Raw genomic sequence first — 26,005 nt, 5'->3', positions numbered from 1 at the left:
AACGTCTCAAAACGAATCGTCGTTTATTTTTGCGTTCTTAGATCGTTACAGAGTTTCTCCTCTACGCAAAAGGATTCGTCTTATAGAAAACTTGCAGATCCGCGGAAAACTAGCGACTACTACCCCTCTCCCCTCCACCGCGCGCACGGTTCTTCACCCGTGTTAATAGTTTCGCGTGTTCTTCCCTTTCGAGATCCTATTTCGTATTCTTTTCTTCTTTCATGCTTCTTTACTTGTAACCTCGCAAGAGAAACGCGACGGTCGCTTGTTACGCATCGTTATTCCCCTTCGTTACCGCTACCGGAGAGAGGATCGGGGGATTAACATGTAAATCGGAACTTCCACCTGGCACTAAGTACACAACCTGCGGCGATCCCACATAACACGTGTCGTTCGCGCCCGCGAGGTTTGTTTTAACCGCGACGACGCTTCGCTCGAGAGGCGAACGCTCGATTATCGCGAGAGCCGGTTCCGAGTTTCAAGGCTGCCGAATGAGATATAAAGTCGAATCCGCGTACAATTACGTGAGTCAATATAAATGTTAAATATTACGAACATTATTCTTATACACCACGCACACACATACATACACATACACATATATATGTGTATGTATATTTAAATAATTTCTATCCTGCTTTGTTTTTCGACCGCAAACGCGCGTAAGATCGGCGCGCGTGAGAGAGAGAGAAAATAAAAGAAGGAATACCTGACGTGAATTCCCGATCTCACGGCCGCGCGTCGCAGGAGGAAGATCTAAATGCATCGCTGAATATATAATAAATGCATTTGTCCCGTGAGCAGGAGTAGGATGTTGTTAATCGCACGTCTGACTTAGAGATTACGTTCGCGCACAACGTGTATATAATTGGATTCTTAGTACTTAAGTACAAGTAATATAATAATAATTCATAATGCGTATGCGCAGACACTGCTCTACGGAAATTCTACGGATAAAGCCTACGGATGAACTCTCCTTTCCTCCGCGCTCTCCCCTTAAAAGTTGTTATAAAATATAACAATCATAATGCCTGTTATAACGCCTATCTAATATCTCTTATGTATACAGGTATTGACTACCTCTTCAGGTTTCTTCTTTTTTTCCCTTATCGTCGTCTCTTATATCGTAATCTTTCATCGAATATATATATATTATTCACTGTCTTTAAAGGTGTGTAAAAAGTGCTGCACACTGCTCCTTTATCATGATATAAAACGAAACGATCCCTTACACTAACCTTGTAAAGTTATTATTCAAGATGTAGGCCATATTCTTAAAGATACATGTAATGCCAATTTCTTTGTGTGATACGACATAATATATGTAGCACTTCGCGGCTGATAATATTCCCCTCGCGGGGAAAAAAAGTACTCTGTGCCGAAAGTTTTGTTCTCAGCTGCTTTTGCATGTACGACCGCGGAGCATTTTGCACGACCTCATCTCCTCCATTTTTCATGCCGATCCAAAGTAATTTCGACGAATTTTTCTCGTGGGTCATCTCGGCTTCTGCTAACTCGAATTCACCCCCATTCGTTTCACAACGAATGTCACGATCTCGTTATCTCGCCAAAACGGTAAACATGCTAAAGGAGAATAAAACTAACGGCATCTTAACACCCGAGTACGCATCTCACTCAACGGTATTCGGTTATTAAAGGCGATTCTCGCTTAAACCGATTGCAAAATTGATATATATATATATATATATATATAATACAGAATCTTACGTCCCACTTTTTAAGCTACGAATACACCGCCGTTATCTAATCTAATCAAATCGACATAGAGATTCGTCAATTGCCGCGTTAAGAAAAAGTTCAGATGCCAATCGTGCGTATCCTTGTCTCATAATTCCGTTACTAAACTTCAAATTAACACGCATCACAATTACATTTCCTCTCGCGCAACTACAACTTCTTCCGCGAAGGAATGCTCGACATTTACAAATTCAAACAATCGTTCATGTACACACACGCACACGCACGCACGCACGCACGCACACACACACACTACTCGAATTTTATGACAAAAACATGATTCTATATAAGTGGAATCTCTTCCTTTTTCTCGTCGCTTTGGAATGTCTTTTTTTGAGCATTCGTAACAGAATTCTCGAGATTGCAACGAGCAGCAGACGCTCTAGATTTAGAGTTGATACCGAGGAGATCGCGATATACGCTGCAGGGAGTCCACTAAAGGAAATTACAATCCGACGTCTCCTCGATATTTTAATCAACTGTCAGTAATGGAGATCTCGCTGCTCTCATAGCGAGAGGGACGACAACGTATTACGTTTTACGAGCGTAATAAATTGCGCGTACGAACGCGTGTCCGAGATTATCCAATTTCTACAGAACGTCACGCTATGAACGTAACATAACGACGGTAAGTACGTCACGACTTGCGTGCGTTTCCTGCCCCAGCAGCTAAGAAAACCTTACTTATCGCTAAGAACTCGCGGAAATGTATAAAAAAAAAAGGATATAAAAATATTTAAATTATATATATTGCAAAACATAAATTATTTGAGTAATATCAAATCGGCGTAGTACTTCAGCTTACTACGCGCCTAGTATCAGCATCCAACACGTTGATAACCGTAAGTAGAGCACACTCTGAGAAGCGTGGAATTGATCTTTAGAAATGACGTCAGTCTTCTTTTTCATTCTCACGCTCAAAATAGGACTTGTGATCTGAGGTGAATCGCTATTATCACATCAGTTAGTCGTCCAATGATATATTGATTGAGGATACGAATAGAATAATGCGTCAACTCGTGTGTACGATATTAAAGTAAATAGGTTTTTTTCTTTCTTTCCTATCGGTTTGCACGCAATATGTTCAACATGCACGGATTAGTGTATCCGCACTACCAGCTCGAGATAAAAACAGATAAAATTCTCTCCTCGGCCGAGCGTTACTGATATAACTTAATTAAAAACCTGCTTTTGAAATGTAGTCGCATTTCGTAAACAAGCGAGACACAAACTCTGCGTATATTAGCGCGAGAATAGATAAGAATAGATTTAAAATTATAACTGCACGCGTTGAAAAACAGATTAAGTCGATAAACTATATAGCACGTAACGTCAATAACAGATTTGTCGCGTTCTCGCGGAATCGGGACATCTCGGCACGATAACGCGAATGAAATTTCTATAAGACGGAGAGAAGAAATTCATTTGCATCTCTCCGAGCTCAACATCATCCGTACAAATAAAGACGAGAGAGATGTCTCGAAATAAAAAAAAAAAGAACGATAAAAAAACTGGTAAAATTCTTAAAAAAAAATGCTCCGTCTCGAGTAACGTGATTAATCTAAGAGTTAAGTAATATAAATGTCTACGCTGTTGTAACATCGTTCAAGTAACTTACACAGGGACAATATCTATACGAATCAAATTCAAAGTAAATATCTGAAATGCAGTAAAACGTTCGTTTGCTTGCCGAGCAAATGTTGACGCGCCTCACCGTCGGTCTAAATATTGATAATATTTCACGAACAACAGAGCGTCCCTTACTTGTTATTAATATTGTTCTCACCGACTACATGTAATATATTGCGAATCAAAGCGCTTCTTTGTGCTAGACCTCTGTGGGAATGTTAATATTACGGAAGCTTTCTGAGAGAATATATATATATATATATATGTATGTGTGTGTATATATATATATATATATATGGTGTTACGTTTAGTATCAAGTATTTCACTCAGAAGGAACAGTATCCGGAAGCGCGAGCTTGCGCGTTTGTGTTAATCAAACTCCTCTCGATTGCACGTACTTCAAGCACGATACTTCGGGATACTGCCGAAAGACGAATTGTTGTACTAGCTTTCACGTACTTTTACGGAGTCAGGCACGAATAAACCGCCGCAGAGTGGCCCGAGCGCATCGGGCCCAGCCTTTGTGTATCGACAGAGAAGTCGGTAGCGTCTCGATGTTCAGAGCAGCCGAACAGTTCTGTCATGTCTCTTGATTGCTGTACGCCATCCAACGTGCGTCATCGCTTTCGTGAGTTAAGTAACGATATCCGACCTTGGCCTCCAGCTTCCTCAGGTCGCACCATGTTTGATAATCCTGAAATGCGAAACGTTAATTATACTGGAAAAGACGTTAGAAATCATCTGATTTCTATATGATCGAATATGTAAAGTGGGAGTAAGCGGGATAACGCTTACTTGCAACCACACGTGTTGCAGGCTCTTGTCCACGCTGTATCTCTTCCTCTGTTTAACTTGCAGAAGATTATTGATCAGGTCGATAGCTAAAAACGACAGTAATTATAAGTATGTCACGTCGATTTACAAAATAATCAAGGTTTGAGTAGGTTTTTGTTTAACCAAGTTTAAAAAGTTAATGGCCCATAAAATTAACTTGGTTACATTTGAAGTTAGATAAATAAAAGATAATTAAATTAAAAGTTAAACTACATCAAATTAACTTACTAAAGTTAAAGGTTAATTATGTGCTTCGAAAGACGAAAAGAGATTCCGCTGACATTATTTTAGATTTCTCTTATTCTACATTTTTTTTTATAAGCAATCAATAATCAAATTAACATTTTTGCACATCAACAGCAACCAACTACGGTTTATGAAAAGACTACTATATCAGCGGCTGAGAATGTGATAAGTTAAACTGGATAACTAATATCAACAACGTTAGGTCGTATTGATCAGAAGCAAAGAGTAAGCAAGCGCAAACGAGGGAACGCTCGACATTACCGTCGCTTGAAATCTCCTTCCACGGCGTCGGCGGATACATGAACGCGGCGTTCTGGATCTGCTCATTGATGTCTTCCTCCTCGTTGAACGGGAACGTGCCGCTCAATGACACGTAGATAATCACGCCGACGCTCCACATGTCCAGCGAGCGATTGTAGCCTTTGTTTCGCAGCACTTCCGGCGCGAGGTACGCCGGCGTGCCGACGACGCTACGGCGGAAGCTCTTCTCGCCGATGATTCGCGCGAACCCGAAGTCGCAGAGCTTCACCTGCGTGAAGTCCGTGTCGCTGCTCAACAGCACGTTCTCCGGCTTCAGGTCGCAGTGGACGATATTCTTGCTGTGGAGATGCTTCAGCGCCACGAGGATCTGCGTGATGAGGAACTTGGTGATCCGCTCGCTCAGCCGTCCCCGCTCGGAGTTCAAGATCATCTCGAGCATGTCGCCCTTCAGCTTCTCCATCACCACGAATATCCGCTCCGGCGTCTCGAACATACGCTCGAGGTTCACCACGCCGCTGTGCGAGAGATTCTGCAGGATCGCCACCTCGTTCTTCAACTGTGCTTCCTGCTTCGTGGGGAAGCGCAGCTTATCGATCACCTTGATGGCGACCGCGCGACCGGTCTTGCGATGAACACCGCCGTAGACGATGCCGAACTGGCCGGAGCCCAACACCTCGTCCGGGAAGATCTGATACAGCTGCGACATGTCGGTGATGTTCTCTTCCGGCTCAGTGGACTCCTCTTGATCTGCAACATCAAGCGCGAGCGCGATTATCCTCGGTTGTCAACCGAACGCGATGGAACGGCGGAAATGTCGTCGGTGAAGAAGAATACACGCAGAAGATTTTTCTCTTCAATACACCATGCTTGATAGTATCGTTTACTAAATTTGTCTCGGGGATTCTGGGATATATTTCATACTTCATACCTAAATTTGTACAGAGTGTCTGACGCATATCGTCTTCTATCCGTCGCATGCTTGTAGTTTAGATCAATGTGTAAACAAAAGTCGGTAAATAATTAATAACTCAAAATATTGCGTGGTTGTTAGCAAAATGGTAGAAGACATTTTGCTCACATTGAGACTTAAACTACAAGTATATGATGGACGAGACGGCTCAGATATTTTGTATATGACAGCAATGAACAAATAGTTTGAATAGTGTGAGATATCAGATATATTTTTTAACTTGATGTACGAATTTATTATATATACGTACGAGAAAATATCAGAAAAGTAAAAAAAAAACGTCCCATACTGATTTTCGACGTTGCGGTTTGGATTCTTTCTCAGTTCTTGTATGTATGTGTGTGTGAGTGAAAGTTTATGTCTGAGAAAAATTCTTTGCGTGTACGCTTCGTTCATTGTGGATACGATCCACTTGAAGCTGCAAACGCTTCGCTTGACGAAAGAATATGATTGGTTTATACGGCGCTTCAAAGCACTCGCAACATAAAGTGGATCCTACCCTGTATCACATATGCATGGAAAGAGACACATGAAAGTAAACAACAAAAGGAAGGCGTGATAGAGATCTCGTGTGCTATCATCTCGCCCGGAGTGTTATATGATAGCGAACCAAATATACATACTAGTCGACACAGTTACAGGCATAAGTGCTTGTCTAATAGTAGTTTCCCACGATCTAGCTATATGAGCTCCAATACCGCTCTCTGGAGGAGAGACTTGGCCGCAATTCTGTCCGTATGATGGATCCTCTCCAACATAGTAATCGACATTGGCAGTTTTTAGCTCAAAGCAATGCATTATATCTACAATATAAGACAGGCAGTGTGTAAGAGGTCTAACCAAGAAAAAGAGAGAGAGAAAGAGAGAGAAGCTAGTTTGTGTTTAACACGTGAAATCCTCAAAAGGAAAAAAACAAAACAAAGAAATAATAATGATAATAATAACAAAAGTAAAAGATATATGCGCTAGGAGACGAGAAAGAAAACGAGGTCTGAATTCGCGGACGAAAAGAACGTACATGAACGAGGAGTTTTAGCGGTTTCGATCGCCGTGATCTCGGCCAATGGTATTTCCTTGTAATATTTCGAGCTAGTTTCACTTTGGAACAGCGTTATAGACTTTGTGTCGAGCCGCCAATAATGCTTCTTTCTCTGAAAAGGATTTCAGATCGTTAACGGTTAGATTGTTAACCACTGATTTTCATCGAGTTCGTATATATATTCATTTTCGGGTTGACGCACGATCTGAACGATCGCACGACCTCAAGGGGGAGAGGATTGTCGTCGCAGTAGCCTCGCGAATACTCACGATCGGGTCACGATGCGTGAAGTGCACCATCCAGCCTTCTTTCAATACCTTAGAGCCGCGTCTCTTGGTGTGTTTTACGCTTTGTACTATCCGCATCAGTGGAATGTTGTTACTCGGCGTGGAGCTACAACTGTTTCACGAGAGAGAGAGAGAGAGAGAGAGAAAGAGAGAGAGAGAGAAAAAGAGAGAGAGAAAACGAGTGAAGAGACACCGATGACACGTGCGCGTATCTGAAAACGCGAGGATCTCGCGGACTCACACTCACCTCGACGGCCGAGACTTCTGGTTCTCGTCGTAAACGATGTCGTCTGAATTCTGAATGTGATCCTGCACAAGCATAAGCATTATATAGCACAAATATTACGATGTCCTGGCCTGGAAATAGTATTTTCCACAACACGGTAAAAAACGGAATCAATATAAGTTGCATTAATTACTTCAACATTCGAGGGGAAGGATTAAGGGGAATTATATAAGTGTAAACAAATAATTGTGAGACTCGGGATTCGTTTAACGTGAAAGGTCAATTCACCGCGTATGTTTGTCCGGGAGAATTATTTGATACGTGCGTCATTGCACGGTACGTGAATATTTATATCCCCCCACATGCGAAATTAAAAATACTACAACCGGTCGCGATCAGGGCTCTGAAGGGGCACGTTTTATATCTCTGGAGTAAATGTTACTCCGCTTTTTCATTTGCTTCGCAATATTGTTTCTTTGAGAAACACCGTGCGTAAAAAACGGGCACGACTTACTGTATAATCGTTGGGCATCTTGTTCTCGTCGTTCGCGAACGACGCGTCTTGCGACGGCGGCGACGATTCCGTGTCACTGTCAGCGTCGACCTCCTCATTCCTGATATCACATTTGGCTTCTAACTCGCTGCCGACGCCGCTGTCTGGGTATTCACCTGCGTGACATTGCAATCCGTTACGCGCGTCCACGCACGAGAATACTTTTATGGTGAGAAAATTCTTTGTTTTTTTTTTCAGAGAAGAAAACGAAAAAGGACCAGCTACCTATATTGTCACGTAGATTTTCTCCGGTACAGTCTTTTGGTATTTTATCCATACACTTTTTGTGCGTATTGTATTGGCAATCTTTACATTGTAGGCCTTGCTTAAATATACCCTTCAGCAACTTTTTACAGTGTCCACACACGGTCGGACGAGTATACGTGTGTACTACGAATGTGTGCGGGATTTTAATTCGCGTCGCGAGCTCTCGCTCGACCCAGACTGGCCGTCCTCCTAACGACGGCGTGGGGGATTGTTTCGGTGCCATTATACTCGGTATCGCCTACAAGTACACAGTTTAGGTTCACATGAGGCGCACGCACACGTACGGAGTATTTAGTGAAAAGTGAAAACAAAGAAAAACGGAAAAAATAATAAGAGAAATGTCGTGTTTATTTTGCGATGTCTCGCGAGTGAATACATCAAAAGGAGAATATGTGTGGATCTTCCCTCATACCAGTGTACTATTATTTTGGCTTGTGTTAGGCGTATTATTTGAACTATGATTATCGTCAGTGATGCTGGTCAGGCTGCTGGTGGAGCCCTGGCTCGGCGACCTCGGTACGTTCAGCATCGCCGAGCTGCGCCTACGCTGACTCGCGTCTTGCGAACAGTTGTTCGGCACTTTAATGACGCATCTCTTGTGGTAGTTCATGCCACAACCTGCAACGAGAACACGCTGCAATTATTGCGTCGCGGGAAACCCCGAGAACCCGGTGTAACCAAGCTAATGCAACAGTAATATAACATCGACGTTACAATCTCCCGCTCAACAACGTAACTGTTACATAACGTACATATTGCATTTACATTGTTAAGTGGGAAGTTATAACATCGATGTCGTGTATTACTGTTGGTTGGTGATTCGCGCGCTAAAACGTGATTCGCAAAGAAAGAAAATATGTAAGAAGGTGATATCCGGTGTGAAGGTGCAGAACGTTGCTCGAGATATCCAGAAGCGACCCGACACTCACCTTCGCACTTGAGACCTTGTCGAACGAGCCCGAACAACATTTCACCGCAGAAGTCGCAAAATGTCGGGACTTTGTAGGAATGTACCGCTAAAGCATGAGGACGAATGGGAATGTATTCGCTTGGCACTTGCGCTGAAACATCGCAGGGCAATCCCTCACAATTAACAGAACCGCACAGATCTCGCCGGCAAGCTAGAATAAAGCACGAGAGCGCTTCTCTTACTCACCAGTCAACACGATTTCCACCAACGTCTCGTCGACCACCTCCGTGGCGTTTGTGATAAGCTGCAGAACATTTGTTGAATTGTAGTCGTGCTTGAACAGAAGTAATCTCTCGAACAGGTGGTTTAAGCCATGCTCCGGACACTTGGTGTTTATAAAATCACAGGCGAGATCTTTCAGGGCCTTGAGAGTCAGCGTGCTACTGTCGACGGTGACTGTGTCACGCGTCAGACCGAACTGGAATAAAAATGTCACTTCCGCCCCTTCCATGATGCTTCACGATTCTCTCTCCTGCAATATGCACATAGGATCCACATGAAGAGACCGACTGTGAGCCGCTGATCCGGATCCACAATAGGTGCAGCGAGCTTTCACAGTCCTTCGCTCTGAGCGACAAAATGTGCGACTTCTGACAAGAGGCGTTTCCCGCGCTGTCGAAAATCGCTAACAATCGCTGAAATTCTTAGGAATCGCGACGTAATTCCGGAGACGCCTTTCGCTGAAAATTGCGTTGCGATTTTAGTGCTCTGAGCAAAGACTACACTTACTATGCATCCGGACTTCGGAGATTGATTGACCCGAAGATACCTCGGCTTCCTCGAAATTCAAACGCTCATCGAATCTCACAACCAGTGATTTATCTCTCCCTCCGTCGTTTAGCGCGACGGAAAAGCGGAGTACTCGTATCCTCGGAGAACGTGAGTCAGGCTTCTCTCACGAGAGCGAACGGCGCAAAATTATTATTTCAATCGTAAGGCAACGCGCGCAACATGTTCGCACGCGCTCGACACGCGGATAATTAAGGATGTTTACCGTTCGTCACGAGCCCATCTACAGGTAGGCATGATCGAGAGAAGGCCGCTCATCGCGCTGCCGTGGCGGCGAAAAATTCCCGACACGCGAAGGCGTCGGCAGAGAACGCGCGCCTCCTCTTCCTGTCGCGAGCGGAATTTCCTCGGCCGCCTGACAAGTCGCCGGAGAGGCGAGCGAATGACAGCGGCGTGGAACAGCAGCAACGATCGAAAGAAAACGCGATAATTCCGAGTATATCGCCTCGATAACGGCTTATCCGCCGCACGAAACAAATAATTTCGTAATCCGGTCAATTCGGCGGATCCGAACTCTCACGAAGCGTGAAAAAGAGAGAGAACGGGAGAACCGTACACGCAGTTTCTCGCATTCTTTCACGGGGAATCACACACATACACACACGCACACTTTACGTACTTCCTCGTGCGCCTCAGACGACCTCGAACGACCCGTGCAGAAGACGACGGCTGCTTTCCTTCTCGAACCGGGATCAGGATCGCGGCGGCATAATTGACAAGGCAGACGTAGCTCGAGAGAAGAAGCAGACAGGCGAGCAAGCAGGCAGGCAGGCAGGCAGGCAGTCAGTCAGTCAGCCAGCCAGGTGTCACCGTACGCGGCGGCGTCGTCATCGTCAAGTCCATGCCTGACACACATTCGCTGATGACATTTTACAGTTATCTCCAGGTGACCGACCCACGTTGACGTAGCAAAGCTTCCCTCGGTGCCGGTTAGTCAGTCAGTTAGTGAGGCAGCCAGCCAGCCAGCCAGCCCAAGCCAGCTTCCAATCAACCAGCCACAGCCAGCCAGCCAGCTATTCGGTTAATCCGTCGCTACTATCCGCTTTCCATTTCCGGGGCCCCTCTAACAGCAGCGCCCTGAACCGAGGCGGCATCTGAAGCGAAACCGGTCAATGGGCTGACGCATCACACACGGCGTAGTCAGTCACTGCACGATCGCGTGTCTCGCCGAGCGATCGCGTCGGAAATGCCGCGCGAGGACGCATCCTGCGTCGCGTGTCTGAATTTCACAACTGCAAGTCGAAATCGGGACATGAGACTCTCCGAATGTCGGGTTGAAATATCCGAATTAGAAGCGTGAATGCGAGGAAGAGGGAGAGAGAATTTCGAAATTTAACAGGTTGAAGGAGAAAATTTTACCTCAAACGAAAGTCGATAGAAACAGCTACCCATGGGCAGCCATATTTTTTCTTTTACTTGAATTTAGCGACTTAATTGCGATTTACGTCCGACGTAGACGCGCATGCGCGAAGAATCCGTTCGAGAACACGATTCAAACTGCTAAGATTAACGAGCCACTTTGTTTAGTGCGAATGAGGTACGCGTATCGTGATTAATAAAGAATTGAAGAGATTTGTTTCGTTCACAGATGTAAAGGATAATAAAAAAGATTATATTTTCACATATAATTGTTTCGAAAGTGTTACGTGCTTAGAACGCGAGCTCGATGCGGGCACGAGTGGCTGGCAATTTACCGGCATGTTATTAATTTTGCTTACTGGGACATGTTTTGAAGATTGTGAGAATGTTACCTGTATACTATATCGTCGGTGACGATAGATCATTGCATATGCTTATTTTTACCAAACTCTGAATAATCTAATCGACGATTAATTTAACGGGATTGACCAGTCACATTGGTCAATTAGTCTAATAATCAATGCGATCGATCAACTCGTTAAGTTAATCATAGGTTAAATTAATTATAGATTAAAATTTGACGTAGATCCTTAGGTATTTCTCTCCATATCTGGGTCGCAGAATCTTGTCAGCAAAGGAAACACTCACGCATGCGTGTTAAATTCCTGAAAAAAAGGAGGCACTCGTTTTCAAAAGGTTTGCGTGTCGAAAATTTGTTTTTACTTATTTCTTAATGGCTTCTTTTTCTTTTTTAATACTTGTATATATGTGGCAAATTATGTTAATAAATATATAAATAATAAATACTGATATCAACTTGTGTACTTATCTATTTCATCTGATTTGGAGGCAGCGAGGATTTTCGCGCCCGTACACATACACTTCGTACGTCGGTGGATTCGTGCCTGCTGCGGCGCGCATGCGCGCCAGAGCATTCCGGGTGGGAGATACAATTTCGCGTGGCACTCGTCGCGTGGTAGCGTGTCTTTTTAACCTTTATAAAGCGGTGCATGCACACCAGATTGCAGAGTTATTCCGCCATAGGAGCTGCCGGTATCTTCTCTTTCATTGCTCGAGGCTGTTCAGGTGCGGTGTAGTTTCTGAAGTAGCCGTGGAAGTCGAAATAGATCGCTGAAGTGAAAAGGAAGGAGATAGCATAGCGTTTCGTTCCGGATAAAATTTTCCATCGCGGAAAATTCGGAAGAACCACGATGGATCTTACACTCCGTGTAAATTCCTACGATCCTTCGAAAGGTATAAGGTTTTTCCTAATCGAGTCCACTTTGACAAATATTTGAATAACTTTCAGATGCATTGTTAAGAACGAAAGAAATGTATTTTTAATTGCTACATTGCGTAATTAGAGCGTCACATCATTAGATATTGGTATGTTAACGATAAAACATTGAGAATTTATGCATTTTACAACTACATAAGATCCTACGATTTCATCTTTATTATGTTTGCAATCAAGCATTGCATGATGAAAGCTTATAGTCATATTTGTATTACGCAGTACTTATATCATCTAACTTATCTTAAGTTTCAATTTCTTTTATAGAATTGATAATAGCCACTGAGCTGATTAAATCTCAAAAGCAGCATAATGTGACAATAATCTGGCAGAAAGAATTGGACGAACAAGGAAAGGCTGGTTTATATGACAACACAAATGATAAACTATTACTAACACGTAGTAATGACATTGTTCGTTTTCTGGCAAGAACACTGGACCCAAAACTTTATGGTAAGAATCTGCAAGTAATTTTGTGAAATCAGATATTACATAAAAGAAAGTCTAATTAAAATTTACCTTTGTTATACAAGTTACCATTATAAGAAAACTTTATATTTGGTTATACTAGGTGATATTAAAAAAAGTCCTCCTTCATGGGGCTCGGCACAAGAAAGAACAGAAGTTGATCATTGGATATCGTTTGCAATTGGACAATTGTCAGCAGATGTGTTGGATTCATCTAATTTTGAGTATCTGGATCATATACTACAGACACGGACATGGCTGGTCGCTAAAGTAATCACATTGGCTGACATTTATGTGTTCTGCGTTCTGTTGAATAGAGATGTTACCAAGACATATAGTGACAAATATCGCAACATCGCTAGATGGTTTGAACAGACATCGAAGCACGAAGGTGTTTCTGTGGGATTGCGTCAAGTTGAATTAAACAGTATTGCACCCGCCAAGCCAAACGTTGCTAACGCAAACGTGAGAAAACAAGAAGGCAAATTTATCGATTTACCTGGAGCAGAAATGGGCAAGGTAAATTCGCAAAATAAAATGCATCTCATATTTGCGTCTCGATATTTTCAGTAATTTCTAAATCTCGCAATCCCTATGGGCGTTTTATTTTAGGTAGTAGTGAGATTCCCGCCCGAGGCAAGTGGCTACTTGCACATTGGCCATGCCAAAGCAGCTCTCTTAAATCAATATTACGCCGAGGCTTTCCAAGGACAACTCATTATGAGATTCGACGATACTAATCCGGCAAAAGAAACTGTGGAATTCGAGAATGCTATACTGGAGGACTTGAAGTCGCTGGAAATCAAGCCCGATCAATTCACGCACACTTCGGATTACTTCGACGTGATAAAGAAGTATTGTACTGCTCTGATTGAAAGTGGACACGCTTATGTGGATGACACCCCGGCGCATGTTATGAAGGAGCAGCGCGAACAAAAAGTGAAATCCGACAACCGAGATAACAGTAAGTAATTGACTCGATGGAACTTTCCAAATGTTACTAAATTACTAAATGTAATTAAATGTCGAGGAAGTGAACTGTAATGTTCACGAAATGTCGGATACAAATCCTCGAAAGACACAGCGCCAACTCAGAAGTCACATCGAATAAGAACTCATTTCTTTGAGGGGGCTGTTTCCACCTTTAAAAATTGTTTTTAAGCACCAACAAAAAATTGTTTCGTTGTTAAGTTGTCAGCTCTATAATTTTATGCTTTAGATTTTTTTTATAATTCAACCGTTGCCGGATGTTCCTTGTAAGCTCCTCGGGTGATCTCCCTCAGCGTTAGGATCTCTCAAATGATCTCGCACAATAGTGTTTCGTTTTTGCAGCCGTTGAGAAAAATCTCGCGTTATGGGAGGAAATGCGACGCGGCACCGAGAAGGGTCAGGAATGCTGTGTCCGAGCGAAGATTGATTACGAGTCGATGAACGGGTGCATGCGCGACCCAACGATCTATCGTTGCAAGTCGGAACCTCATCCACGTACTGGAGACAAATACAAGTACTTGAATATTTTATCATTCACGCGTCTTGATGCTTTAAACAGGATGTAGCGTCAAATATCGGCTGTGACGCATCTCAATTCCCGGTAACTACCTGAATATTGGAATTCTGCTCGTTAGGGTATACCCCACGTATGACTTCGCCTGTCCGATCGTCGACTCCATCGAGAACGTGACCCATACGCTGCGCACGATGGAGTATCGCGACAGGGATCCCCAGTTCGCCTGGATACTGGAGGCTCTGGGGCTCCGTAAGCCGCACATATGGGAATATTCACGTCTTAACATGACCCACACGGTCCTGTCCAAGCGAAAGCTCACGTGGTTCGTGAACGAAGGCTTTGTGGACGGATGGGACGATCCTCGCTTCCCGACGGTCAGGGGTATTCTGAGACGAGGAATGACGGTCGAAGGCTTGAAACAATTCATCATCGCGCAAGGCAGCTCCAAGTCCGTAGTCTTTATGCACTGGGACAAGATCTGGGCCTTCAACAAGAAGGTCATCGATCCGATCGCTGTCCGGTAACTGTGAATGTTATTGAGAACGTCCTCTCTCGCGATGAAATTGTTTCCATTACCTCTCGACGTATTCGTTTCAGATACACCGCGTTGGACAGCGATAAAACCGTGCCGGTTGAGGTGATGGACGCCAAGGAGGAGTGGTTAACCGTGCAGAACCACCCGAAAGATCCGTCGAAAGGTACTAAGCGAGTGCGAGTGGGGCCTAAGATATTCATAGAGAAGGAGGACGCCGAGAGTTTGGTCGAAGGGCAGAACACGACCTTCATTAGCTGGGGTAATCTAACGATAAGGAAGATAGAGAAGAAGGACGGCACCGTCGTGGGTGTGAAGACGTCGTTGAATCTGGACGATAAGAATTACAAGGACACCTTGAAGATCACATGGCTGGCCGCGCCATTGGCGACCGAATCCGACGAGAAGCCGGAGGAAGCTGACGCGGTACCGTGTTACGCCGTTTACTTCGACCACATCATGAGCGTGCCGGTCTTGGGCAAAGATGACGATTTCAAGAACTTCGTCGCCAAGGAGACGAGGAAGGAGGTCGAGATGCTGGGTGAAGTTGAGTTGAAACGCGTGAAGAAGGGCGAGATCATCGAGCTCCGGAGGAAGGGCTTCTTCATATGCGACGTCCCCTACGCACCGGTCAGCCCTTACTCGTCGCGAGAACAATCCGTCATATTGTTCCACATACCCGACGGACGCATGGCGCCGCCTTCTAAGGTTGCGAACGCTGCGCCAAGTATGGCTGCGCCGAGCGCAAACGTACCAAGCGGCGAGCAGACGAGGAACGCTCAGGTGATCAACGAGAAGATCGTCGCCCAAGGAGACAAAGTACGCCGCTTGAAAACCGAGAAGGCGGACAAAGCTACCGTCGACGTGGAGGTTAAGGCCCTTTTGGCTTTGAAAGCAGAGTACAAGACCAGCACCGGGGAGGATTGGAAGCCCGGTGTTGTCTCGAAGACACCGAAAGCGGAGAGCAACGATGCTGTGGAACTGTCCGAGGAAATTGCTCAGCAGCGGAACAAGGTAGCCGAACTGCAGAAGCAGTTGGACGAGGAACTGAAGAAGCTGCAGAAATTAGAGGCCAAACGCAACGAGAAGAAGACCGACGCGGGAGACCGGAAGGGCGATCGCACGCAGAAGCGACGGGAGGACAGAGCGAAGCAAAGAGCGGAAAGCGGTAAAGAGAAATCTGTCGACGACGCGAAGACCGGCGACAAGGAAGCCGCGGAGAGAATATCCCAGGAGATAGAGAAGCAAGGTGACAAAGTGCGGAGTCTGAAGAGCTCGAAGGCCGAGAAGAGCGTGGTTGATCAGGAGGTGAAGACTCTCTTGTCCTTGAAGAACGACTACAAGAACGCGACCGGTCAGGATTGGAAACCCGTAGCGACGTCGCTGTCGTCGTCGAACGCGACGCCCAAGAAGAAGAAGAAAGAAGAGCAGGCTAAATCCGGTAAGACGGCGGAGAAGGAGGTCGCGAAGGCAAGTCCGGCGGCCGCCAAGGACGCGAACAAAACCGGCACGAGGCTGGGGCTGGAGGTGAGGAAGCTGGAGAACTTCTTCGAATGGTATTCCCAGGTGATCACGAAGTGCGGCATGATCGAGTACTACGACGTGTCGGGCTGCTACATTTTCCGTCCGTGGAGCTTCGCCATCTGGAAGATCATAAAGGAATACATCGACCGCGACATCACCGCGCTCGGCGTGCAGGAATGCTACTTCCCGATCTTCGTGACCCGCGCTGCGCTGGAGAAGGAGAAGCAGCACATCGCCGACTTCGCGCCGGAGGTCGCCTGGGTGACCAAGTGCGGTAAGTCGGATCTGGCGGAGCCGGTGGCGCTGCGACCCACCTCCGAGACCGTCATGTATCCGGCCTACGCTAAGTGGCTCAAGTCGGACACAGAGTTGCCGCTCAAGCTCAATCAATGGAACAACATTGTGGTAATTGTTGCCTTCCTTCGCCATTGGCGCGATTATGCTTAGAAAGGTAACTTTCCCAGATCTCAGTCTTGGCAGCGACTCACTTTTCTCAATTATTTTTCCTTGAACCCTTTCAAAATAAAATCGACCGCAAGAAATCATGTTCAATAATTTTCTGTAGAAATAAAAGATTAAAAAAGGTAACAATAAGAGAGACAATAATGGCTGTGTTTGGCAAAAAAAGCAATTTCCGCTCCCATGCCAGGAATCTGAATATTCGAGCAGAAAACGTGCACGGGAAATGCAGGGAGGAGAGATCGTGCCGTTAAAGCGTCTAATCGTTCCGCTTTCATTTTCAGAGATGGGAATTCAAAGATCCCAAACCCTTCCTGCGTACTCGAGAGTTCCTCTGGCAAGAGGGCCACACCGCGTTCGCCACAAAGGAAGAGGCGGACGAGGAGGTTCTGATCATCCTGGACTTGTACAGAAGGGTCTACGAGGATCTGCTGGCGGTACCCGTCGTCAAGGGCCGCAAGACTGAGAAAGAGAAGTTCGCCGGTAGCGATTACACCACCACCGTGGAAGCCTTCATCTCAGCGAGCGGACGCGCTATACAAGGCGCGACCAGTCACCATCTGGGCCAAATTTTTTCGACCATGTTCAACATCCAGGTGGAAGGCGCCGCAGAGGGCGACGAGAAGACGTTCGTCTATCAAAACTCGTGGGGTCTGACCACGCGAACGATCGGTGTCATGATAATGGTCGGTAAAATTATCGTCACCTATAAACAATGGGGAATTAAGGAAAACTGGCAGATAATAATTATCTCATCAATAATAGTTATTTGTCACTAATCAAATTGTCAGTGTGATAATTATATAATTGTGTGAAGCAACGTGAAATTATTGTTAAATAATTGTTTCATGCAGTGTATAATTATTGCGCACTGATAGCTGCATACAATGAGGCTTTTGCTCGCTTCTAAAAGAGGCGCCGTACAAACAGCGAAATTGTCACACATTCATATTGTTGTGGCTCGCTTCGCGAATTGTCTGTAACTGTGCGAACGAATTTACGCACTTGTCTCTGTTTAGGTGCACGGAGACGATAGGGGTTTAGTGCTTCCGCCGATGGTGGCCACCATCCAAGCTATCGTTGTGCCATGCGGCATCACCGCGAGCACGACAATGGAGCAGAGAGAACAGCTTCAGTCCGAGTGCGTCAAGCTGGTCGATGAACTGAGCAAGGACGGTAGATTCCGAGTGAAGGGCGACTTCAGGGGCAACCGAACGCCCGGATGGAAGTTCAATCACTGGGAACTGAGAGGCGTGCCCGTGAGAATAGAAATAGGCCCGGCGGAGGTGCAGAAACGTCAGGTTACTTTTGTACGCAGAGACAACTTCGAAAAGCACACTACCGCGAGGGACCAGGTGATCCCGTCGTTGGATTCCTTGTTGAAGGATATACAGTCGAGGCTGTTCAACAAGTGAGTGTAACTCGAAGCAACTTTCATCGTTGATTTCCTCCCGACAGCACCAATTTTTCGTTCTCTCTCTCATCGATAACGTGCGATTTTGTCCGTTCGTTTGTAGAGCGAGAGAAGATCTCGAGATGCACATCAAACGAGCGGAGACCTGGGCCGATTTTTGTCGTCATCTCGATAACAACAATTTGGTGTTGTCACCTTTCTGCGGAAAACCGTCGTGCGAGGATAACATCAAGGCGGATAGCGCGAGGTAACGACACTCGGTGTAGTAGAAACGATCCTCCGGAAACAGCGGGAGTCTCCTCTCGCGTCCGTTCGCTCAAAATGTATCGACGCTAACACTTACGATTGATTGCAGAGGCGACACCAGCGAGGAGATCGGCGCGCTCTCGATGGGCGCCAAGAGTCTCTGCATACCGTTCGAGCAGCCGGAGCTGACGAAATCACTAGACGAAATGAAATGCATTCATGACGACTGCAGGGACAAACCGAAATATTACACTCTCTTCGGACGTAGCTATTGAAACGTTTCTGATGAAAAGGAAGCTCGCGAGTCTCTTTTCAGTTCGTTTTTATACACGTGAGTAACACGAAGTTTGTAATTGTACGGTACGAAGATCGTGCTGAGGTTTATAGTCGCATTTTTTATTTATTATGGTATGTCAGCAGTCCGATTTTCCTTCCAGATATATAATAAATCACATTTGATAATTCGCTCGTGTGATTTTCTTGTCATTCAACTTACGTACCTCTTTTTTGTTTCTCTCTCACTCAAAACCCCCCCAAAATCTGGCGCGGATACTGTAGGTCCGTTCCTCTTAACTGAACTAGGTTGCATTTTTTGACGTTAGAGAGTGAAATATTATATAATGTTGAAAGAAGAAAAAACGAAGTGCCAGTGTGTAGCACCAGTTCGACTGAAGCAGAACAGACTTTACGTATTCGTATACTTACGAACTTCAACGAAGCCTTTATACTTGCATAGTCTAACATTGACTGCGTTCGGGGCGGCGCAATAGTTGAGTGAGCGACTGTTTCGGGTTGCTCCTCTCCCTGAAGAAATGAACTGAAATATTCGCGAAGCGTCGAATACAAATTGACTATGAAGAACGCGATGCTAAATCGGAAACCAGATTGAATATTTACCCAAAGCGCGAAAGGCCTAAAATATCAATCGAGTGATCGGATTTTGGAAGATGGGTTGGTAATTGGTAAATCCGAGGTATGCATGAATAGTTGTTACACAACAATTGTACGATAGATGTGTTAATTGAACGCAACCATTTATTGATTACCGATAAGAAGCTTGATGGAGGAAATGCGACATTTCCACGGTGAGGGAATCTGCGTGGCGAACTCCGTCGTCGCGAGAACCGATTCGAGATCGCCGTGCGATCAATCGCGGGCCGCGTGGTGTCAATTGTTTCTCCACTTCCAAGTATAATGGCTACGCTCGAATGAAACGCGGATCTTTACCTTCCGCCTTCCGTCGCACACCAGGCGCACCAGGCTGGGCCCGGCGTCCAAAATTTTAAGTGCACCTCGCAGGCATCCTCAAATGACCGTGCGGAAACGCCTAGTCGCCGTTTTGATCCGACGATAACCGAGGTAACCGTTATCCGGGTGCTCGTATCCGTCGACGACCGTGCCGAACCGTTCGATTTCGAGCGAGCAAAGGCGGGGGTGTCGTCAGGAGAAGAGCGAGGATAAATTCAAGGGTAAATTCTCGGTGACACATCATCTCCGAAAGCGAACTCGGGTTGGCGAGAGAAAGGAGACGATTACAAAGATCGAAGGCTCGGCCGTAGACCTCCCGGGGACAGTGATGACGCGTCGATGAGGAATCACTGGCATGGCCACGATACTCAGCCCCCGAAAGTCGGAGGTCAACGCTCTCGAACAGCGGGGCTATCTCATCGGCAAGAAGATCGGACAGGTTGTTTTAATCTTCTTCATTTCGATCCTTCTGTTCGTTAGCTTCTGATTTCTCTTTTTCTTCCAATATTTCGCTGGTGTGCCACTTCGTGTTGAAAGATTAGTCGCGAAAAACGAGAGGAATCTTCACATTCCGATTATCGTATTGTTTGACGCATACACCATAGCTGTCGAGCGCAACACAATCGATTCTCCGGAGTTCACAAAATCCCGAGATAAGATTCTATGTGTCACGAATACACAAGCCGACGGCTTTCAGGGGACCTACGCGACCGTTCATCTGGCGGAGTATGTCGATGGCACGAGCTCCAAGAAGATGCGTCTGGCCTGCAAGATCTTCGATAAACAGAAGGCGCCGTCCGACTTCTTGGACAAATTCTTCCCCCGCGAGCTCGAAATTCTGACGAAGATAGAGAATCCACATATAATTCAAGTAAGGCATACTCACAGCAGGAGCCACCGGTCAGATTTTCTCCAGCGTCTCGTCGACGAGGAAGGGACAATTCCGGAAGCATCTCTCGCTCCTCCCCCAAGAAGCCGACCGATTGAGACTCTGTCACGTGAACTTTCATTTTTCGAATTTCCGTCGCGTGATAATCCGCAAGATAAATCGAATTAGCGATTAGTCTATTCGATAAGCCGCAGGCTCGGATACCCCGGCCGGGGTGCTCGAGTGTAGCAGCTGAAAATTCCGTTATTCAGCTCAAGAGCTGTGAAATCGCGTGCGCAGGTGCACAGTATCCTGCAGCGCGGTCCGCGCGTCTTCATCTTCATGCGCTACGCCGACAACGGCGACCTGCTCGACTTCGTGAGGAGCTACGGCATTGTGCCGGAACAGCAGTCGCGGCTGTGGTTCCGGCAGATGGCATCCGGCCTGCACTACCTGCACGGCAAGAACATCGCCCACCGGGACCTCAAGTGCGAGAACATACTGCTATCGCGGAAGTTCAACGTGAAACTGGCGGACTTCGGTTTCGCCAGGTTTTGCGCGGACCACGAGGGCAGGCGGGTGCTCAGCCAGACGTATTGCGGCTCGGCGGCGTACGCCGCGCCTGAGATCGTCGCCGGCATCCCCTACAACCCGAAATTGGCGGACGTCTGGTCGCTCGGCATCATCCTCTACATCATGCTCAACGGCCGGATGCCGTTCGACGACAAGGATCTGCGGAAGCTCCTGAGGAACCAGAGATCGCGCAACTGGGTCTTCCGCATGCGCGTCCGCGACGTTCTGTCCGCCCTCGCCAAGAACATCGTCCGGCAGATCCTCGAGCCGGACATTACCCTGCGGCTGACCCTCGAGCGCGTGTTGGCTCATGATTGGGTGAGGGCGAAGAAGGAGAAGACGGGCTCCCTCGCCGGCAGACTGGTCCATTCGGCGCCGCCGAGTCACGCTCCGGTTACGATCCACAACGTTCATTATTGTTATCCGCGGCCCACAGAAATCTTCTCGCGATTTCGCCCCGTTTCTATCGACGTCCGTTAAACTCTTAGACGAGGATTTCAACTTGGATTAAGGTTTCAAGGGTTGCCAACGGCCTAGAAATGTGATGTTAACGTTACGACACGATCGCCGCTCTTCTTATATTCCTCGTGCAAGTAGACTTCACGTAAACGCGATATGAATGCGATGAGTGCGCGCTGCTCCCTCCTTTACCATATTTAACAGAGAATCCAAGGTGTATAGACATTTTTCCGCCAACTTCTAGTATCCTGTAAGGTCTCTAAATTTGATTGAAATATTATAAAAACGTTCTTTGAAAATTCCCAATTGTGGAAAATTCGATACGTACAATCTGTAGGATTTCTGTATCAGGTAAAGATTTACATTAACTGATAGCTGGGGATATATCAATTTTGAAATTTTCTCACATATTGGAGCAATTCATTTTCACGTGTACTTTCACTGTGTGAAATCACTTACAATTTTGTACAGTCGATATGACGTAAATTTTGCAGAAAGAAGTCAGTATTTGGCCGGCAAATTTCTCAAGTATGGCATCCTCATAATCGACGTTGATAGAAACGGACAATAGAGTTCCAAAGATCGTTCCGACTAACATTGTGTGGTTGTCTTTGCGACTGGCAATAAGTCGGAGGTACAATTTCGCGCTTTTCGCACGTGGGGATTACATTTGTACAAAAAACGTAACGAACCATCTGTGTGTTTGTGTACAATCAGATGTTCGGAGCCAGTAACTTGAACGGCTCGGTTATTGCACGCACTGGAAACTTATCGAGGGCGTTTCCAGTAGTGAAAGATTCAGACAATCAGCATCAAGAATCCTCGAAGACGGTGAGCAGCTCGAAGAAGGTTCCGCAGCTGCCCATCACCGGATAAAAGAGTGGAGGATACTCGATACTTTGATATTTTGAAGATATATAAACAATAAGAGACCCACGAGGAACTTGGAACGATCATTTTTGAAACTATTTACACCGTGTGAACGAATATTATTTGTTGATGGAATATTACTTGATATTTGATATTAAAAATATCGCCGCCTCAAATTGATCTTTTATCTTCCCGTGACAAAGAACGATCATTGAGACACTTGACCGTATATTAATGATAAGTTTATTATACAGTTACCGTCTATTAATATACAAAACTATACCTTTTTTTGGTTACATATACATAAAACGCGATATCTCGCGTGGATATTTTGCGTAACGATATAATTGATATAGTTTGTTGTCCTATACGTCTAATTTACATTAAAATAACAAATAATTTACACGATTCGATATCTCGCGTCGTCGTAGTCGAGCTCATAATCATACTTCGTATAGCACCTTGTAACAATGAGATAACACACATGCAGGGAGAAATATAATCGCCTGTTCTCACGATAACAGAAATGAACGAAACGTCATTACCATCGAACGTCGCGATATGTACCGCCAGATTTTCACTTGTGCGCGTTTGACGTGACCCGATTGAGGTCTCATGATGGTTAACGACGAATCCCTCGTGAGTAGAAAAGTTATCGCATATAAAAGCACAATTGATCATTCGTATAAACGTCTCTAAAACAAAATTATCGTGATCTTTCCCCGAAATTATATCGCAAATGTACAAATTGTGAATTTTCTGCGGAAAAACTCCATGATTTCGGTCCATTGACCTGCTATCGATGTAAGTTCTCGTACTTTATATGATGATTCGACCATATCGGTGAATATTTCTCACGAATTATCTACCCTCGTCGAGCGAGAATAATTCTACGATCGTGAAAAAACGGGCTGCCCGCCCGTCGCGCTTGTGCGTAAAAAGAGCGCGGTAGTTCCTATTTACAGCCTACAATCCGTCCATCGCGGGCGCGCTTCGGTATTTTTACAAGTGTCGTCAGCCAGCCGTGTTGTTGTTGCGAATGGCTGCGTTTTACTAATAAATGTCAGTCCTCGAAACTGACGCGCATCGTATACGCGCTCCGTCATCGCTTGTTAGAAAGAGTTGCGTTAGAGAACCGCTTTATACACTCGTCGTGCGCGTTTGTCGCGTCATTAGACCCATCCGCCGGTCAGTTTGTGGAACATCTCCTCGTTCAACGTCTGATTCGCCTCCTTCGAGCGCATCGACAAAAAGATGTAGCCTCCTATGAACTCGTGGACGACCTTGCAGTCGGCCGATTGGCACTCGAAGATGATATTCTCCTCCTCGAACTGTACCATCATGTGCTTCACCTCCCAGTTGACGTTCCACGCCTGCGAAAGAGACGAGATCGACCGTCTTCGATTTGTTCTCATGGACGCAAAGAATACACTAAGCTCGAGTCAAGTTTTTCTCATTTACTGCACCAAAATTTATGATTCTGACATGTCAAGTTATCAAAATGACGGATTAAACGAATAATCAACAGTCGTTATGGATACGAGTAACCCAACACGACGCGAAAAAGGCTAACGAGTTTGGCCTGCGGTGAATGTTAAGGTTTTATTGAAGTTTAATATGACAACAGCACACGAATTAGTACGTACCTTCATGGTGTTGTACCTCCAGGTCTTCAGATGATCGCCGCTGTGAAGTTCCATTCGCATTAGCCTGTTGTTGGCGATGCCGAGCAGCTCGTCTTTGTTCTTGAATCGCACGATGAAGAGAGAAATGCCGTATTCCGGCAGAGACTGCCAGGCTTTGATGTAGTTCAGTTTCGCTTCGACGAGTGGCAGATCCTTGACGTTTGCGTGCGCCTCTAAGATCCTCTGGACCAGCTGTGCGAGAAGAAAATGATCGATACGGCTCGACAGAGCTCCCGTCACCATGGGATTATTTGCCGATGAAGCGAGAGCGGCTTACCTTTCCTTTGAACTTCTTCGCGAATCTAGGCGCCACGTAATCCTCTGGGACGATGTCCAAGGAGCTGGGATTGATCGCCGGTGCGGGAGCGGGCCTCTGAAGCTGCAGGAAGGCTATGATGCTGTTGACTTCGCCCTCGTAAGACGCGTCCGCGAGGGTGCGGCCTTTGGCGCCTAATCTGCACGCCGCCATCCACTTGGCGTACTGTTGCTCCTGCGATAACAGAACGAATGCCAATCACCGCGCTCGAGAATAGGCCTAGAAATTCTATCCGAAGCTTTCGCTCCTCGAAGCTTCGAATTGATGAATCTTCGACACAATTTTATTCAAATAATGAAATTTTGAAGATCGAGTCGGCACGTCCGACGATACTCGCCGCACGACAAATGAAATATTAGCCCGGGAACGCGTTACTTCCCAGCCTCGCGGATCAGATCATCCACTCACGTTGTCGCATCTGATCCACATCTCGGTCATGCCCTCGGCGCTGGGCACCTCCAGCCTGATCCCGTAGCGACCTTGCGACAGTTGTACGTCCGGCGTGACCTCGCAGCCGCGCAGGCTAATCATGTAGGTCGGCGACTCCGAGCCGCTGGTCTCCTCGCGGCTCTTGTAGAGCCGGAGGTGCAGGTCCCGGCATGTGAACCAATAGCGTTTGAAGGCCTTGAGGGTGAAGCGTTTCGGCTTGAAGAAACGCAGCTCGTCGCACAGCTCGGGCACTTGCGTGATGTCGCTGGGCCCGTTGCTGATGTTGCTGCCCTCCAACGTCACCTGCAGGTCCGTCAACGCCGCGTCGATGTCGTCCTCGACGGGCGAAGTCGCGCCGTTGCTGTCGTAGGTAGCGGGCTGCGGCACGCTCGCCTGAAGATTCACCTGTACCTGCGCACATCGGACACGACGGGGTGAGGAGCGTAGGTGACTCTTCTTCTTCTTTTTCGCCTTCTCCCGGAACGTTCGTCGCGAGGACGGGACGGGAGTAGGTGTATCAAGGTGAGCGACGTAGCGTAGCGGCAGTGGGTCGCGTTCGCGCGTGTAACGACATTACGTAGGTACGACGGAATCGAAGCAATCGGCTTAAGGACGCGGCTATTTGCATGCGTTACGCATCGCCGAATGGGGCTCCCTCGGAGCGGCATAAGTATATAGGGAGCGGCGGGGACGAATAAAATATTCAGACGTCGTGTGAATGACGCGAAAAGAATGGACGACGATCGGAAATCGCTATGAAAGCATAGGTACTTTAATATCCTCGCGTCTTAACATTACGAACACTGCTGATCCTTTTTCTAATTCCTCTGCGTGAAGTTCAAACGTGGATGAAAAAACATTTCAGCGCGTGAAACGAAACGTTCGGTGGAGCACGCGTAAATTCAGTCAACACGTTGACTGCCGC

General features: G+C 46.2%; 4 protein-coding genes across 12 annotated transcripts in view; 2 read left to right on the top strand and 2 right to left on the bottom strand.

Moving 5' to 3' along the window:
- Positions 1–6: 6 nt before the first annotated feature.
- On the bottom strand, positions 7–10,537 carry LOC106742463 (serine/threonine-protein kinase D3). Of its 4 annotated transcripts, none has more exons than XM_014615407.1 (13): positions 10,449–10,537; positions 9,227–9,720; positions 9,000–9,131; positions 8,483–8,688; positions 8,029–8,308; positions 7,765–7,919; positions 7,272–7,333; positions 7,007–7,136; positions 6,717–6,849; positions 6,322–6,501; positions 4,729–5,475; positions 4,183–4,268; positions 7–4,081 (listed from the first exon to the last, which is right to left on the bottom strand). In XM_014615407.1, the coding sequence occupies exons 2-13, from the start codon at positions 9,489–9,491 to the stop codon at positions 3,968–3,970; spliced, it is 2,490 nt and encodes an 829-aa protein (XP_014470893.1). In that variant the 5' UTR covers positions 9,492–9,720; positions 10,449–10,537; the 3' UTR covers positions 7–3,967. The 4 variants fall into 4 exon arrangements, with proteins under 4 accessions (XP_014470893.1, XP_014470892.1, XP_014470894.1 ...); XM_014615406.1 differs by having other exon boundaries at positions 9,227–9,512; positions 10,449–10,536; XM_014615408.1 differs by lacking the exon at positions 10,449–10,537 and adding an exon at positions 9,810–10,442.
- A 1,184-nt stretch (positions 10,538–11,721) lies between these two features.
- On the top strand, positions 11,722–19,097 carry LOC106742462 (bifunctional glutamate/proline--tRNA ligase). 3 transcript variants are annotated; one of them, XM_014615405.1, is made up of 13 exons: positions 11,722–11,884; positions 12,042–12,164; positions 12,233–12,442; positions 12,750–12,935; positions 13,054–13,469; positions 13,563–13,914; positions 14,283–14,454; positions 14,576–14,977; positions 15,055–16,918; positions 17,257–17,658; positions 17,992–18,383; positions 18,490–18,633; positions 18,742–19,097. In XM_014615405.1, exons 3-13 carry the CDS (start codon positions 12,400–12,402, stop codon positions 18,905–18,907), a joined length of 4,539 nt encoding a protein of 1,512 aa, XP_014470891.1. In that variant the 5' UTR covers positions 11,722–11,884; positions 12,042–12,164; positions 12,233–12,399; the 3' UTR covers positions 18,908–19,097. The 3 variants fall into 3 exon arrangements, with proteins under 3 accessions (XP_014470891.1, XP_014470889.1, XP_014470890.1); XM_014615403.1 differs by having other exon boundaries at positions 12,042–12,442; XM_014615404.1 differs by having other exon boundaries at positions 12,038–12,442.
- Positions 19,098–19,895: 798 nt separating this feature from the next.
- Positions 19,896–22,810, top strand: LOC106742529 (testis-specific serine/threonine-protein kinase 3). Its single transcript, XM_014615552.1, has 3 exons — positions 19,896–20,319; positions 20,578–20,751; positions 21,049–22,810. Exons 1-3 carry the CDS (start codon positions 20,236–20,238, stop codon positions 21,799–21,801), a joined length of 1,011 nt encoding a protein of 336 aa, XP_014471038.1. The 5' UTR covers positions 19,896–20,235; the 3' UTR covers positions 21,802–22,810.
- Positions 22,811–22,879: 69 nt separating this feature from the next.
- The window catches only part of LOC106742527 (unc-112-related protein), a 41,480-nt gene continuing 38,354 nt past the window's right edge, over positions 22,880–26,005 (bottom strand). For all 4 annotated transcript variants that reach the window (XM_014615546.1, XM_014615548.1, XM_014615549.1 and 1 more), the window contains 4 exons: positions 25,060–25,491; positions 24,613–24,825; positions 24,297–24,527; positions 22,880–24,023 (listed from right to left, as the gene is read on the bottom strand). In XM_014615546.1, coding sequence (XP_014471032.1) covers positions 23,823–24,023; positions 24,297–24,527; positions 24,613–24,825; positions 25,060–25,491 — 1,077 coding nt within the window. In that variant the 3' untranslated portion in view covers positions 22,880–23,822. The remainder of the gene's footprint in view (positions 24,024–24,296; positions 24,528–24,612; positions 24,826–25,059; positions 25,492–26,005) is intronic.

Source organism: Dinoponera quadriceps, unplaced genomic scaffold, assembly GCF_001313825.1.
Source record: "Dinoponera quadriceps isolate SergipeBrazil2010 unplaced genomic scaffold, ASM131382v1 scaffold113, whole genome shotgun sequence".
NCBI classification, from domain to species: domain Eukaryota; kingdom Metazoa; phylum Arthropoda; class Insecta; order Hymenoptera; family Formicidae; genus Dinoponera; species Dinoponera quadriceps.
Note: the sequence above shows the minus strand (reverse complement) of the source record. Positions and strands in the feature narration are given on the sequence as shown.